This window comes from Mauremys reevesii, linkage group 14 (assembly GCF_016161935.1).
Source record: "Mauremys reevesii isolate NIE-2019 linkage group 14, ASM1616193v1, whole genome shotgun sequence".
Lineage (NCBI taxonomy): Eukaryota > Metazoa > Chordata > Testudines > Geoemydidae > Mauremys > Mauremys reevesii.
In genome coordinates this window covers 3,566,474-3,579,365 of record NC_052636.1, presented here as the reverse complement: position 1 = coordinate 3,579,365, position 12,892 = coordinate 3,566,474, and the positions used below count along the sequence as shown (strand labels likewise).

The 12,892-nt window shown below is 48.1% G+C and overlaps 1 protein-coding gene across 5 annotated transcripts in view; it reads left to right on the top strand.

Moving 5' to 3' along the window:
- LOC120381431 (zinc finger protein 135-like) overlaps positions 1–12,892 on the top strand; it is an 83,902-nt gene that overhangs the window by 30,645 nt on the left and 40,365 nt on the right. Inside the window, exon 2 of one of the 5 annotated variants that reach the window (XM_039499627.1) lies at positions 194–200. The exons of the other annotated variants lie outside the window; for them this stretch is intronic. Within the exon in view, the coding sequence (XP_039355561.1) occupies positions 194–200 (7 nt within the window). The remainder of the gene's footprint in view (positions 1–193; positions 201–12,892) is intronic. 5 annotated transcript variants of the gene reach the window in all.

The window sequence follows — 12,892 nt, the reverse complement described above, 5'->3', positions numbered from 1 at the left end:
AACTCAGCTGTGGCTTTCTGTGCACAGAGAGGCAGACACCTCAAGGTCTGCAAGTCTTGAGGGAAATGGGGAACGTCTGTACTTCGGAATTTGCAGGCGTTGTCCTGGACCATCAAGTGGAACAGTTGAAAGCAGTTTCTTGAGGCAGGCACCATTGCTTAGCTGGCTAAAGCACCTGTCTAGTAAACAAGAGATTCTGGGTTCAACTCCCAGTGGTGCCTTGGTCTCCTTATGGCTTTCGGTCTCCTCCGCTCACATTTTCCTATGCCTTTCTAGGAAAGAGAAGAGACCTCCCTTGGCAATCCCAGTAATTGCTTGCTAAGGAAAAGGCTTCTTTAGAGAGAAGTGTTGAAAAGAATCAAATCACAAGTGTGGAGCTGAAGAAAAGGCTGCTGTCACTGGCATTGGCAAAGTGGTTGCTTCAACTGCAACTGCTGCAACGGAAGAGCATGTGCCACATCCTTGGGATTTGCTGGGGATGTCTATGCACAGAGATCCTTATAGGCAATACTCTTCTGTCACTTTCCTTTTGATTCTCATTAATGAAAAATGGAGCAGTTGGGAGAAAAGTCCCAGAGAGTGGCACCGTGGCTAAGCTGGCCAAGGCACCTGCCAGGTAAGGTGGAGGTTAGGGATGCAGCATCCAGTGGTGCCTTGCCAAACATGTCCACTCTTTCCACCTTTTGGTCAATCTTTTGAGGAAACAGAGAAGACTGCTTCTGCCTCTGCCTTGCAATGCAAATGCTTGCAAAAGAAACCAGTCGTTTTTTCTGACAAGTGTTTAGGTCAGGTCAAGGGGGAAGCTAATGCCAACCACTGCAATTGGGCTGCATCTGCACTACAACTATAATTATCTTTTTACCCCAAGATCACTAACTTGAGCAGCCAACGCCACGTAAAGCCCTAGTGGATGGAAGGCACAGGTAGTTTTTGCCTCAGTGTAGCTTCTTGGGATCTCGCTCCATCAGCCGCAGGTGGAACGTTCCTGGCTGGAGGGACACACACTCCTACGACTCAAAAGGAAAGGAGTTGATAGAAAAGATCACAGGACTAATCTCAAAAAAGGGTGAGCTGCAAAAGGCAGAAGTAGGCAACTTATCTGGGGGAGCTGAGAGACTACAGAGACGATGGTGCAAAGATCACTGTGTGCGAATTAGCAAATGGAATTTAAAAAAAAAAATTTGGCCAGACCTAGTCAAGGCATTTATTACAGTTCTCTCTCAGATGGATTCTCTGATGTCTAATAAGGTTTGAGCTGTGATTGAAGCTTTTCCCACATTCAGAGCATGTGTAGGGCGTCTCTCCTGTATGGATTCTCCGATGTCTGATAAGGTCCGCGTTCTGATTGAAGCTTTTCCCACATTCAGAGCATGTGTACGGTGTGTCTCCTGTGTGGATTCTCCGATGTGTGATAAGGTGTGAGCTCTGACTGAAGCTTTTCCCACATTCAGAGCACGTGTAGGGCGTCTCTCCTGTGTGGATTCCACAATGTCTGATAAGGTGTGAGCTCTGACTGAAGCTTTTCCCACACTCAGAGCATGTGTAGGGCATCTCACCTGTGTGGATTCTACAATGTGTCATAAGGCTTGAGCTATAATTGAAGCTTTTCCCGCACTCGGAGCATGTGTAGGGTGTCTCTCCCGTGTGGATTTTCTGATGTCTATTAAGGTTTGAGCGCTGATTGAAGCTTTTCCCACACTCAGAGCACGTGTAGGGCGTCTCTCCTATGTGGATTCGCTGATGTGAGATGAGGGTTGAACGAGCAGTGAAGTGTTTCCCACACTCAGAACATCCATAAGGTTTCTCACCCGTGTGGATTCTCTGATGTTTGAAAAGGTTTGAGCTCCAACTGAAGCGCTTCCCGCACTCACTGCACGTGTAGGGTTTCTCTCCTGTGTGGATTCTACAATGTGTGATAAGGGCTGAGCTCCGACTGAAGCTTTTCCCGCACTCAGAGCACATGTAGGGTTTCTCTCTTCTGTGGATTCTCTGATGTGTGAAAAGGTCTGAGCTCCCATTGAAGCTTTTCCCACACTCATGGCATGTGTAGTGTGTCTCTTCCATGTTGATGCTCTCACGAGTAATAAGGTCTGAGTGGCTACTCATGTTTTCCTCTGGCATCGGCTGAGTCTCACAGGCTTTTTCTTTTTCTGGGAGTGCACAACTCCTGGAAACATTCCCTTTGGATCTTCCTGATAATGTCCCAGGTGGTTCTACTTGCTCAACATCCTCCTGCCGGGCTTTCTCCTCCTCATTCTCACTCACCATCCCATCACCTGATGGGTGACAGAGAGAATCCAGACATAGGTCACTCCCTGTGCCGGAGAGAAAGGAAATCTCAGAGACAGGAATGGTAAAAGGGATGAACAAACCAAAATATGTGTGGGAGAGATCAAACCTATCAGGAGCAGATTTTCCATAAACCCTTCCCCGGAGGAGAGAGAAAGGGATCAGTTTTGGTCTGCATTTCACCAGGACACTCAGGGGAAAGCGAGATTAGGGAGGGACGTGCTGCCAGTTGTCAGTCATGATAGGTGGGAAGCCATGAGTGACATCTGCCATAATGATTCCACATCTGCAGGGAACAATCCTCAACTTGAAGAGCTCACAAGGTCTTTGAAAACATCCCAAATGTTTCCTGTATTCACAGACAGTTTTTTAGTTGGTTTATCCAATTTCTTACCTGTGCAGGCAGCTCTTGGGAGCACTTCTTTCTCAGAGCCCTGGAGGTCTGGGACCCACAGCTCTTCCCCTCGGTCCAGATGTGACATCACATCAGGTTTGGAAACTGGAAACCCTACTCCAGGGAAAGAAAACAAGGGAGGTCAGTGGAATTATTGGGATACTTGGCACAAAGAATATTCCATGGTTTTAACCCCAGCTCATTTTTAAGCAGTAACATCCCAAGGCCAGCTTCCTTGGCTCAAAGTGGCAGGAGAGTTATTATGATTATAAATCATATTCATTACCTTAGTGCCTAGGAGCAACTAACAGTGGGTCCCCATTGTGCTAGGCACAGTACAAACACAGAATAGTAGATGGCCCATGCCCTGAAGAATTTACGATCTAAATAGACAAGACAGACAAAATGTGGGAAGGGGTAGACCCCACTGTTAGAATAGAGATATTCAGGCCTGCCTGTAAAGCCTATACTTTAAGAACTTAGGTGTATTTTTACCACTTAGCTAGTTACAGTGCTATAAAAACAAAGAATCTAAATGACAGTCTGCCCGTGTATGGGCCTTCTCTCACTAGGATAGGCTGACGCCTTGTTCTTAGGCTAAGGAGTTTGGCTAAGCAGCAGGAAAAGCCATAAGCTGGGAAACGAAGGTTCACATCCTCACATCCCAAACCAGTCACACTGAAATAAGGTACTATTGGGCTGTTAGGAAGTCGATCCTCTCCTGATAGTGCCCATCACCACCAGATAAAGAAACAAATCTTAAGATGGTTAAAGAAAACTTAGTCTGACAGCAGCCTGTCTGGCAAGAAATCACTTCTCAATGGTTGTGGTTGTGAAATCCTCATTTCTGTATTGTTTTATCTTTATGTCCCCCACTTTTCTATTGTTAACCTGTCTGGTTCTCCAATTGTTTCTGTCTGATGTATAATTAATTTTGCTAGGTATAAGTTAATTAGGGTAGTGGGATATAATTGGTTAGGGAATTATGTTACAACATGTTAGGATTGGTTCGTTAAATTTCAGTAAAATGATTGGTTAAGGTATAGCTGAGAATATTACTATATAAACTGGGGTCAAACAGGAGGGGGAAGGGAAATTCGAATCATGTTTGTTAAGGGGGGAATGGAGAACTGGGACACAGGTAGGGCTCTGCAGCATCAGAGCTCGGAAGAGGGTTACGGGGTAAATGCTCTGCGGCGTCAGAGCTGGGAATGGAACACTGGGGAACAGACTCTATTGGCGTATCGAGATAAGCCCGACTGGTGTGAAGACCTTCGGAATATGCTTGCTTGGAAACTAACCCTCATCAACATCGCATTATCTCCCCAGGTTGCAGCTAGACAGATTTCTTGGATCGGCACCTGCGCCAGGAAGGCTGCTGATGCCTGCACCCTAGTGGAGTGAGCCATCATTTTAGTCGACAGGGGCACCTTCGCCAGTTCATAAGAGTAGCGGATGCAGGCCATGATCCAAGACGAGATTCTCTGGGCAGACACTAGATAACCCTTCATTCTGTCTGCGACAGTAACAAACAACTGCGTTGACTTTCAGAACAGCTTCATTCTATCTATGTAGAAGTCCAGTGCCCATCTGACATCCAGGGTATGCAGCCTGCGTTTCTCATCCATCGCATGAGGCTTTGGACAAAAAACTAGTCAGTATATGTCTTGACCAGTATGAAACTGGGAGACGAGTTTGGGCAAAAAAGCTGGGTGCAGACGCAGCTGGACCTTGTCCTTATAGAAGACTATATAAGGCGGGTCCGATATGAGTGTCTTGATGTTGAGGGATAGCTCAGTGGTTTGAGCATTGGCCTGCTAAACCTAGGGTTGTGAGTTCAATCCTTGAAGGGGCCATTTGGGGATTGGTCCTGCTTTAAGCAGAGGGTTGGACTAGATAATCTCCTGCAGTCCCCTTCCAACCCTAATAATTTATGATTCTATGTCAGACACCCTATGGGCCAAAGATATAGTGACCAAAAAGGAGACCTTCCAGGAGAGACGCGGGGGGGAGCAAAAAGCAAAGGGTTCAAAGCGGGGACCCATGAGCCTTGACAGGTCCCAAGGGGAGACCAGGTCCCAGACATGCGGGTAGAGGTACTCCAGACCTTTCAAGAACTGTGCGCCATCATGGAATGGGCGAAGACACTTTTTTTTTTTTTTTTTTTTTTAAAGGGTTGGAAGAGACTTCAGGAGGTCATCTAGTCCAACATCAACTTAAATCATCCCAGCCAGGGCTTTGTCAAGCTGGGCCTTAAAAACCTCTAAGGATGGACATTCCACCACCTCCCTATGGAACCCATTCCAGTGCTTCACCACCCTTGTAGTTCAACATAACCTCCCTCACTGAAACTAGAGACCATTGGCTCCTTGTTCTGTCATCTGCCACAGCTGAGAACAGCCGAGCTCCAGCCTCTTTGGAACCCACCTTCAGATAGTTGAAGGCTGCTATCAAATCCTCCCTCACTCTTCTCTTCTGCAGACTAAACAATCCCAATTCCCTCAGCCTCTCCTCATAAGTCATGTGCCCCAGACCCCTAATAATTTTCACTGCCCTCTCCAATTTGTTCACATCCTTTCTGTAGTGGGGTGCCCAAAACTGGACGCAATACTCCTGATGTGACCTCACCAGTGCCGAATAGAGGGGAATAATTAGTTCCCTCGATCTGCTGGCAATGCTTCTACTAATGCAGCCCAATATGCCATTAGCCTTCTTAGCAACAAGGGCACACTGCTGACTCATATCCAGCTTCTCATCCACTATACTCCCCAGGTCTTGCCTTGAAACAGAGTGTGGAATGACAAAATGGCTGCCAGGTGTATCCTGAAGAAAGACAGCGACAGGCCCAGGAGCTTAAGGTGCAGCAAAGGTCCAGGATGTGCTGCAGTGGGGCCTTTTCAGCGCAAATGTGTCAGAGGCCCAACACGTGAACCGCTTCCACTTTGCCATGTAGGTAGCCATGGTGGAGGGTTTCCTGCTGCCCAGCAGGACCTGTTGGACACTGTAGTAAGAGGAGGCCCTGAGATATAAACCTTGGTATCAAGGCCTGGTATAAGGCCTGAGGCCTGAACTGAAGTAATGGTCAAGACTTTGCTAATATAAAGCAAAGTTAAGCTGTGAGCCAGAGGCAGGCCCTGCTCACAGAAGCTGGCAAGGAAAGGGCTGATGCTGCAAGAAGATACGTACTGTGATAGACTCAGGCCAGTTGGGTACAGCAGAATAGCTGAAGGCATATATACTGGCCACTGGATTAACAGTTTTCTGTTCCCTGACTGACCAGAGCAGGGGCTGCTCCAGGCTAATGGGAACACCTGACTCTAATTAACCTGTAAAGAGTCAGGTGAGGCCATTCAGTTAATGTGACCACCTGACTCTAATTAAGGCCCTGCTGTTACTATAAAAAGGGCTCACTCCAGTCAGGCAGAGGAGCCAGGGAGCCAGAGGAGAGGAAGTGCGGCTGAAGGGCTGGTTACTGAAGACACCCTAAAACATCGTTAAGGGAGCCCTAAGGTAAGGGTGAAGAAGGGAGAAGCAGGAGAGCTGTGGGGAAGTGGCCCAGGGAAATGTAGCAACTCTGGCAGTGAAAGGTTGGCTGCCAACAACTGCTACCATTAGGGTCCCTGGGCTGGAACCCGGAGTAGAGGGCAGGCCCGGGTTCCCCCCAACCCACCACTATAGGAACAGCTCCTGGAAGGGGAAGTCAGGTCCCTGTCAGGACAGGAGGCTGAACAGAGACTGTGGGAGTTCTCTCACCAACCTCCTTGCAGCCTATGATGAAAAGGGCTCAGCAGACTGTAACCCTGGCCCTAGAGAGAGAAGGGCTACGTGGAGGGTCGCAGTGAGCCACTAAGGCGAAGCATAAACCGCCTAGAAGCGCAGGACCCACAGGAGCAAGGTCAGAGCTCTGCCACAACTGGTGTCAGGAGTGGGATCAGTGATTGTTCACAGCGTGGCAGAACAAAGAGGTGGTTACTAAAAAAAAAAAAAAAACCCAAAAAGAAAACAAACAAACACAGAAGGGTGCACTGGGGTTTTCGGTTGTGGGGTTTTTTGTTGTTGTTATTTGTACCATCATGGAGGAGGTGGTGAGAGCACTGGTGCAAGCCACAGTGGCCCAGCAGGAGGCAACCTGGGCTCAGGCAATGGCACAACAGGAGTCCATGAGGTTACAGCAGGAAACCAACCAATTATTAATGAGCCAGGCGACCCAAGATCGAGCCCTCCTGTGCGAGGTTGTGGACCAGCTGAAGATCCTCACCACCCAGGCCCAGGGGTCCAATGGGACGCGAATCCTGAGGGCCACCGGTTGTCTGCCAAAGATGACGGCAGATGATGACATAGAGGCATATCTCCTCTCATTTGAAAGGACTGCACAGCATTAGGCATGGCCCCTGGAGCAGTGGACCAGCATTCTCACACCTTTCTTGTGCGGAGAGGCCCAGAAGGCCTACTTTGATCTGCCCACTCAGGATGACGCTGACTATTACCGGCTGAGGGCAGAGATCCTAGCACGATCCAAGGTGACAGCAGCAGTATGGGCCCAGAGGTTCCAGGAGTGGAAATACAGGGAGAACAAACCTCCAAGGTCCCAACTATTCGACCTCATACACCTTGCTCGGAAGTGGTTACGGCTTGAGGCATGCAGCCCGGAGGAGATATTAGCGACTTTGGTCATGGACCATTACATGCGGGGGCTGCCGCCAGATCTCCGAAAATGGGTCTGCCAGAACGATCCGTCCACCTATGACGAAATGATCACATTGGTGGAAAGACGGATAACAGCCAGGGTATTAACCCAACTACCCAAGAAAGGCCCATCACAAAACAAACATTTGACCCCGACCATGGAGGGTCGGGCGGCCAATCTCTCAGGAAGTCCTAGGTGGAAGAAGAGGGAGGTCGAAAACCAGTCAGGAACCCAGAAAGAAGGGAAAGGGCTGAGTGGGGGGAACCCTGGGACTAAATCTCCTAACCCACGTGATAGGGGAATGACTAAAAACAATTATAGGTGTTATGGGTGCGAGGAGTTGGGGCACATAGCTGCCCAGTGCCCCAATGTCATAGAGCCAAGGCAGTGTAACCTGGGGAACAGGGCAGAACCATGCAGCCTACTCAATATTGTAGGGGTCACAGTCACCCCACATAAATATACAAGGCAGGTAAAGTTGAATGGGGTAGAAACCATGGCACTCAAAGACTCGGGGAGTGCTATCACCCTGATTTCGGGTCAATTAGTGAAGCGCAGCCAGTTAATGCAGGCCAAGCGTACAGGGGTAACCTGTGTCCACGGGACTGTTAGCTACTACCCCACCATACCAGTAAAAATTGAAATTCAGGAAAATGTCACTGGTGTGAAAGCAGGGATAGTCCCAAACCTCCCATACGCCGTGCTCATAGGTAGAGATTTCCCTGGGTTTGGAAACTTGCTCCCACCGGAGGAATTAGAGGGAGAGGAACTCCCCGAAATTCAGGAGGTTTCCGCAGCAGAATGTCACCTCCCATTTTTCGCAGAAATGTCCCAGGAGCTATTCCCTGTCCCGGGGAAAGGCAGGAAGACCAAAAGAGAAAGAAGGGCGGCCAAGGCCTTGGGTACCCGAATCCTGACACAAGGACAGAGGGTCGCCTGTGTAGGCAGACGTACACGGGCAACTGAAGGGGAGGGCCCTGAGACAGAGGAGGGGTCAGAGACCACTTCCAACCCCAACCTCACGGAGCCAGCCGAGAGGGCGGAGACAGATCCCCCAGAGTTCAGGCTGTTAAACCCAGAGAGAGAGACTTTTGGACGGGACCAGGTGGAAGACCCAAGGTACGAGAACGCCAGGAAGGAGGTGGCTGAGATAGATGGCCTTTCCCTCTATGGGTACCTCCGGGGGCCAGGGCCTTATTTTGTGATCAAGAGGAATCTCCTATACTGGGTCGTGCAAATGCAGGAGCAAGAGGTACACCAACTCCTAGTCCCCCGGAAACACCAGAAGGCAATATTATGCCTCGCTCACAGTCACCTTTTTGGAGGACACTTGGGAGTGGAGAAAACCCAGGTGCGAATCTTACACAGGTTCTTCTGGCCGGGGGTACATGAAGACGTCCGGCGGTACTGTGCCTCTTGCCCTGAATGTCAACAGCACAGCCCTCGTCCACATCTAAGAGCTCCTCTGGTACCCCTGCCGATCATCGAAATCCCATTCGAGCGGATCGCCATGGATCTTGTGGGGCCGTTAGAGAAAACGACCCGAGGCCACCAGTATGTGCTTGTCATCCTAGACTATGCAACCAGGTACCCAGAAGCTGTCCCCTTACGAAATACAGCTTCCAAGAGCATTGCCAAAGAATTAGTGGCAATCTTTGCCTGAGTAGGGCTACCAAAAGAAATCCTCACAGACCAGGGAACACCATTCATGTCCAAGTTGATGAAGGATTTGTGTTCCCTGCTCCATGTCCAGATGCTGCGGACCTCAGTTTACCATCCACAAACTGATGGTCTGGTGGAAAGATTTAACCGAACCCTCAAGGCCATGATAAGAAAGGTGGTAAGCAAGGATGGGAAAGATTGGGACAACCTACTACCGTACCTCATGTTCGTCATCCGTGAGGTCCCCCAAGCTTCCACTGGATTCTCCCCCTTTGAGCTGTTGTATGGACGCAACCCCCGAGGCATCCTGGACATAGCCAAGGAAATTTGGAAGGAGGAACCCAGTGAGGGGAAGAACGTAACAGAACATGTACTACAGATGAGGGATCGGATAGCCCGGGTCACTCCCATAGTGAGGGAACACCTAGAGAAGGCCCAAGAGTCCCAGAGAACCTACTACGACCGCCAAGCCAAGCTTCGTCAGTTTCAACCTGGTGACCGAGTAATGGTACTGGTACCCACAGCCGAAAGTAAGCTGTTGGCCCAGTGGCAAGGGCCCTATGAAATAGTTGAACCAGTAGGGAAAGTAAATTACAAGGTGAGACAACCAGGACGTCGAAAAGTAGAGCAGATATATCATGTCAACCTTCTGAAACCATGGCATGCGCGAGAGGCATGCACAGTGATTCGAGAAGGGCTGCACCCAGGGAACAAAAATCCTGAACAAGTGAGGGTGTCTCCTGATCTAACAACAGCACAGAAGAAAGAGGTAACTGAGATGATTGCCCAATATCACGATGCATTCTCGACAAAGCCAGGTCGCACAACCGGGACATATCACCACATCTTCACAAACCCTGGGGCCAGAGTAACTATGAGGCCCTACCGGGTGCCAGCAGCCAAAAGGGAGGAAATAAAAGCGGAAGTCAGGAAAATGCTGGAGAAGACACCCTAAAACATCGTTAAAGGAGCCCTAAGGTAAGGGTGAAGAAGGGAGAAGCAGGAGAGCTGTGGGGAAGTGGCCCAGGGAAATGTAGCAACTCTGGCAGTGAAAGGTTGGCTGCCAACAACTGCTACCATTAGGGTCCCTGGGCTGGAACCCGGAGTAGAGGGCGGGCCCGGGTTCCCCACAACCCACCACTACAGGAACAGCTCCTGGAAGGGGAAGTCAGGTCCCTGTCAGGACAGGAGGCTGAACAGAGACTGTGGGAGTTCTCTCACCAACTTCCTTGCAGCCTATGATGAAAAGGGCTCAGTAGACTGTAACCCTGGCCCTAGAGAGAGAAGGGCTACGTGGAGGGTCACAGTGAGCCACTGAGGCTAAGCATAAACCGCCTAGAAGCGCAGGACCCACAGGAGCAAGGTCAGAGCTCTGCCACAGTACCTAAAAGGTACTGAACATTCACATACTTGCACATTCCACACAGATAACAAGGAACAGGCTGGCCCATCCCAATGACAGGGGCAAAAGGGTAATATGATGGATAGAATTGTTTTGATCGAACCAACATGTACAAGGTGAGAGGCGGCACCTTAATACGTAGAGGGGTTGTACCTTGCTATGTGGAAGGGTTGCACCTCATACGTCAGGAGCGATGTGTAACTTGTTTGTACCTGTGTATAAGAATGCATCCCTGGGGCAGTGTCTTTGTCCGGCCGAGGGGGCAGTGGAAAGTCCCGCCACTGACTGAGCCGGGTCCATTGCCAAGAGGCACTTTCTCGTAGTATGCCCTGAATTAGGCTAAGAAACCTACAGGGAACTGCAATTGTGTCCGAGGTTGCAATAAACCTAGCCGACGTAGCTTTGCATCTTACTGGACTCTGGTTATTGGGGGTTCTCGTCGGGTCTGCTGTGTCAGCTATCTGCGCAGAGCTGGGGCAGCACACAGAGGGAACACATGCACGCAGCCGAGTGATATCAACATTGGAGAAAGCAGAGCACCACACCGGTACCACTCTGACAACATTGGTGACCCCGACCGCTGATCTGGTGAGTAAGCGAACCTGCCGTGGTAAGAATCGCAATCCAACATGGCAGCAAACCTCAAGCTAGGGAACCCCCTGATCCCCTCCCTTATGATCCCCACAGAGTTTGATAACTCTTGGACCCGCTGGATTGCCAGTAAGGGGGGTCCATATGAATTGAAGAATGGGGAAACATGGACTGGCATATGTAGAGCGATGGTAGAGCGATGGTAGAAACCGAGGCTCTAAAAAATAAAAGTAAAAAAGCAATAATTCTGCAAGTTAACAGTAACAAAGAAAAAGTTAAAAGAATCAAAATAAGCTACACAGTCCTGGAATGCTCCCACCCCCCTTGCAGGGTGGCAAGCAGCCCAGAGACAGCCAGTACAGGAACAGAGTGAAACACTGGAAACAGCTGTAAGGAACCTACAAAAAATACATATGCCGTCCCCTGTTATAAATATAAATATTAGTGGTAAACAGCAGGCTTCAGGTAGCTACCCTGTGCCTGAAGAATGGGGACAGAAGTGGAAAAAGGTGGCCCAAGTAAAATTAAAAAATGAAACTGGGTCCACTGCATTGTAACCACCACCTTATGATAAAAGCTAGGTTCCGGTTAAACTTAAACCGCAACCTAGACTGGTGCCTGTCAGAACGGGACAAGTAAGTGCACAGAAGGAAAGAGTAGCAAACAATACTCTCACTGAATTGGTAAATCAAATGAAGGAAAAAATGGAACAGTTCACAGAGCACATTAGGAGACAGGAACTGCGACTTGATCGCAGGAGAGTAAATAAAAAAGAATTTCAAAGTAAAAAACTGAAATTAAGCGGGTTAACACCTAGAATTAATGCATTAACACATGGAGTTGCCCAAAAACAGTTAACTGCAGCAAAAAAGGGCACACCCACTATCCATTTGGCATGCACACAAAAGCAACAGACACTGGGGGAACAAATTCAGGTTTTACAAGAGCAGGTAACTACCCCCAATCTCCTCTGAAAGCCAGGATAAATACCAGGGGCGCAGTTCCCAACTGTGCAGGTTCCCAATTGCTTTGACCCATAGAACCACACTCCGCACTCATAATTTGAAAATAGAACCTTCTTTTTTCAAATATTTTTACATACCAGTTAAGTTTTGTCTTGATATGTTTTCTCAGTTTGCTAAACTTGCTGCTGCTGCCTGTACTTCCAAATACCTTGATAGAGTTAATCTCTCTTGGCTCAGGTCTCGCTACCTTCCTAGGTTGCTCTTCACTCCCCTTCCCTTTTCCCCCGCCTCTGCTCACTTCTGCTCTCTCTCTTTAAGTTAAAAGTTATAGTTTTTACAGAAACCTCCAAAATATAAAGCAATTGAAAACAGAACAAAACAAGAAACAAAAAGAAAACAAGGTAAAAACTTTAAATCCAGTAAATTAATTATTTTAACCCTTCAGGAATGCAATAGCTGGAATTATTCCTAACTTTCTTGAAGATATGGTTGCCAAGCAACAGAAGTGCACTCTCTGCTTCTAATCCTAACCACTAACTAATATTTGAAACATGGGCTTTTCTTATTTCCATACAGCAGAGTTTTAAAATAATGTTAAATATAAAGCAAAGCAAAATTCCTGTTTACCAAATTAATACAATACATTTGGCAAATATTAATATATATTTTTATCAAATATATGCTACAAGTTTTAAATAAGGTAATAACTTGTTTATTCAAATCTTTAACCCTTTTTACTTTTTATTTTTGGTTGTGTTATTTTGTATTGTTATGAACAGAATTCTGGCGCCATTTGTCCTGTATGTCATGTGTGTCTTGTATCTATGTTGTGTGTGTCACATGACTTTTTTTTTATTATTATTTTTATTTTGTTGCAACAAAATTCAATTGTATACCCTTTT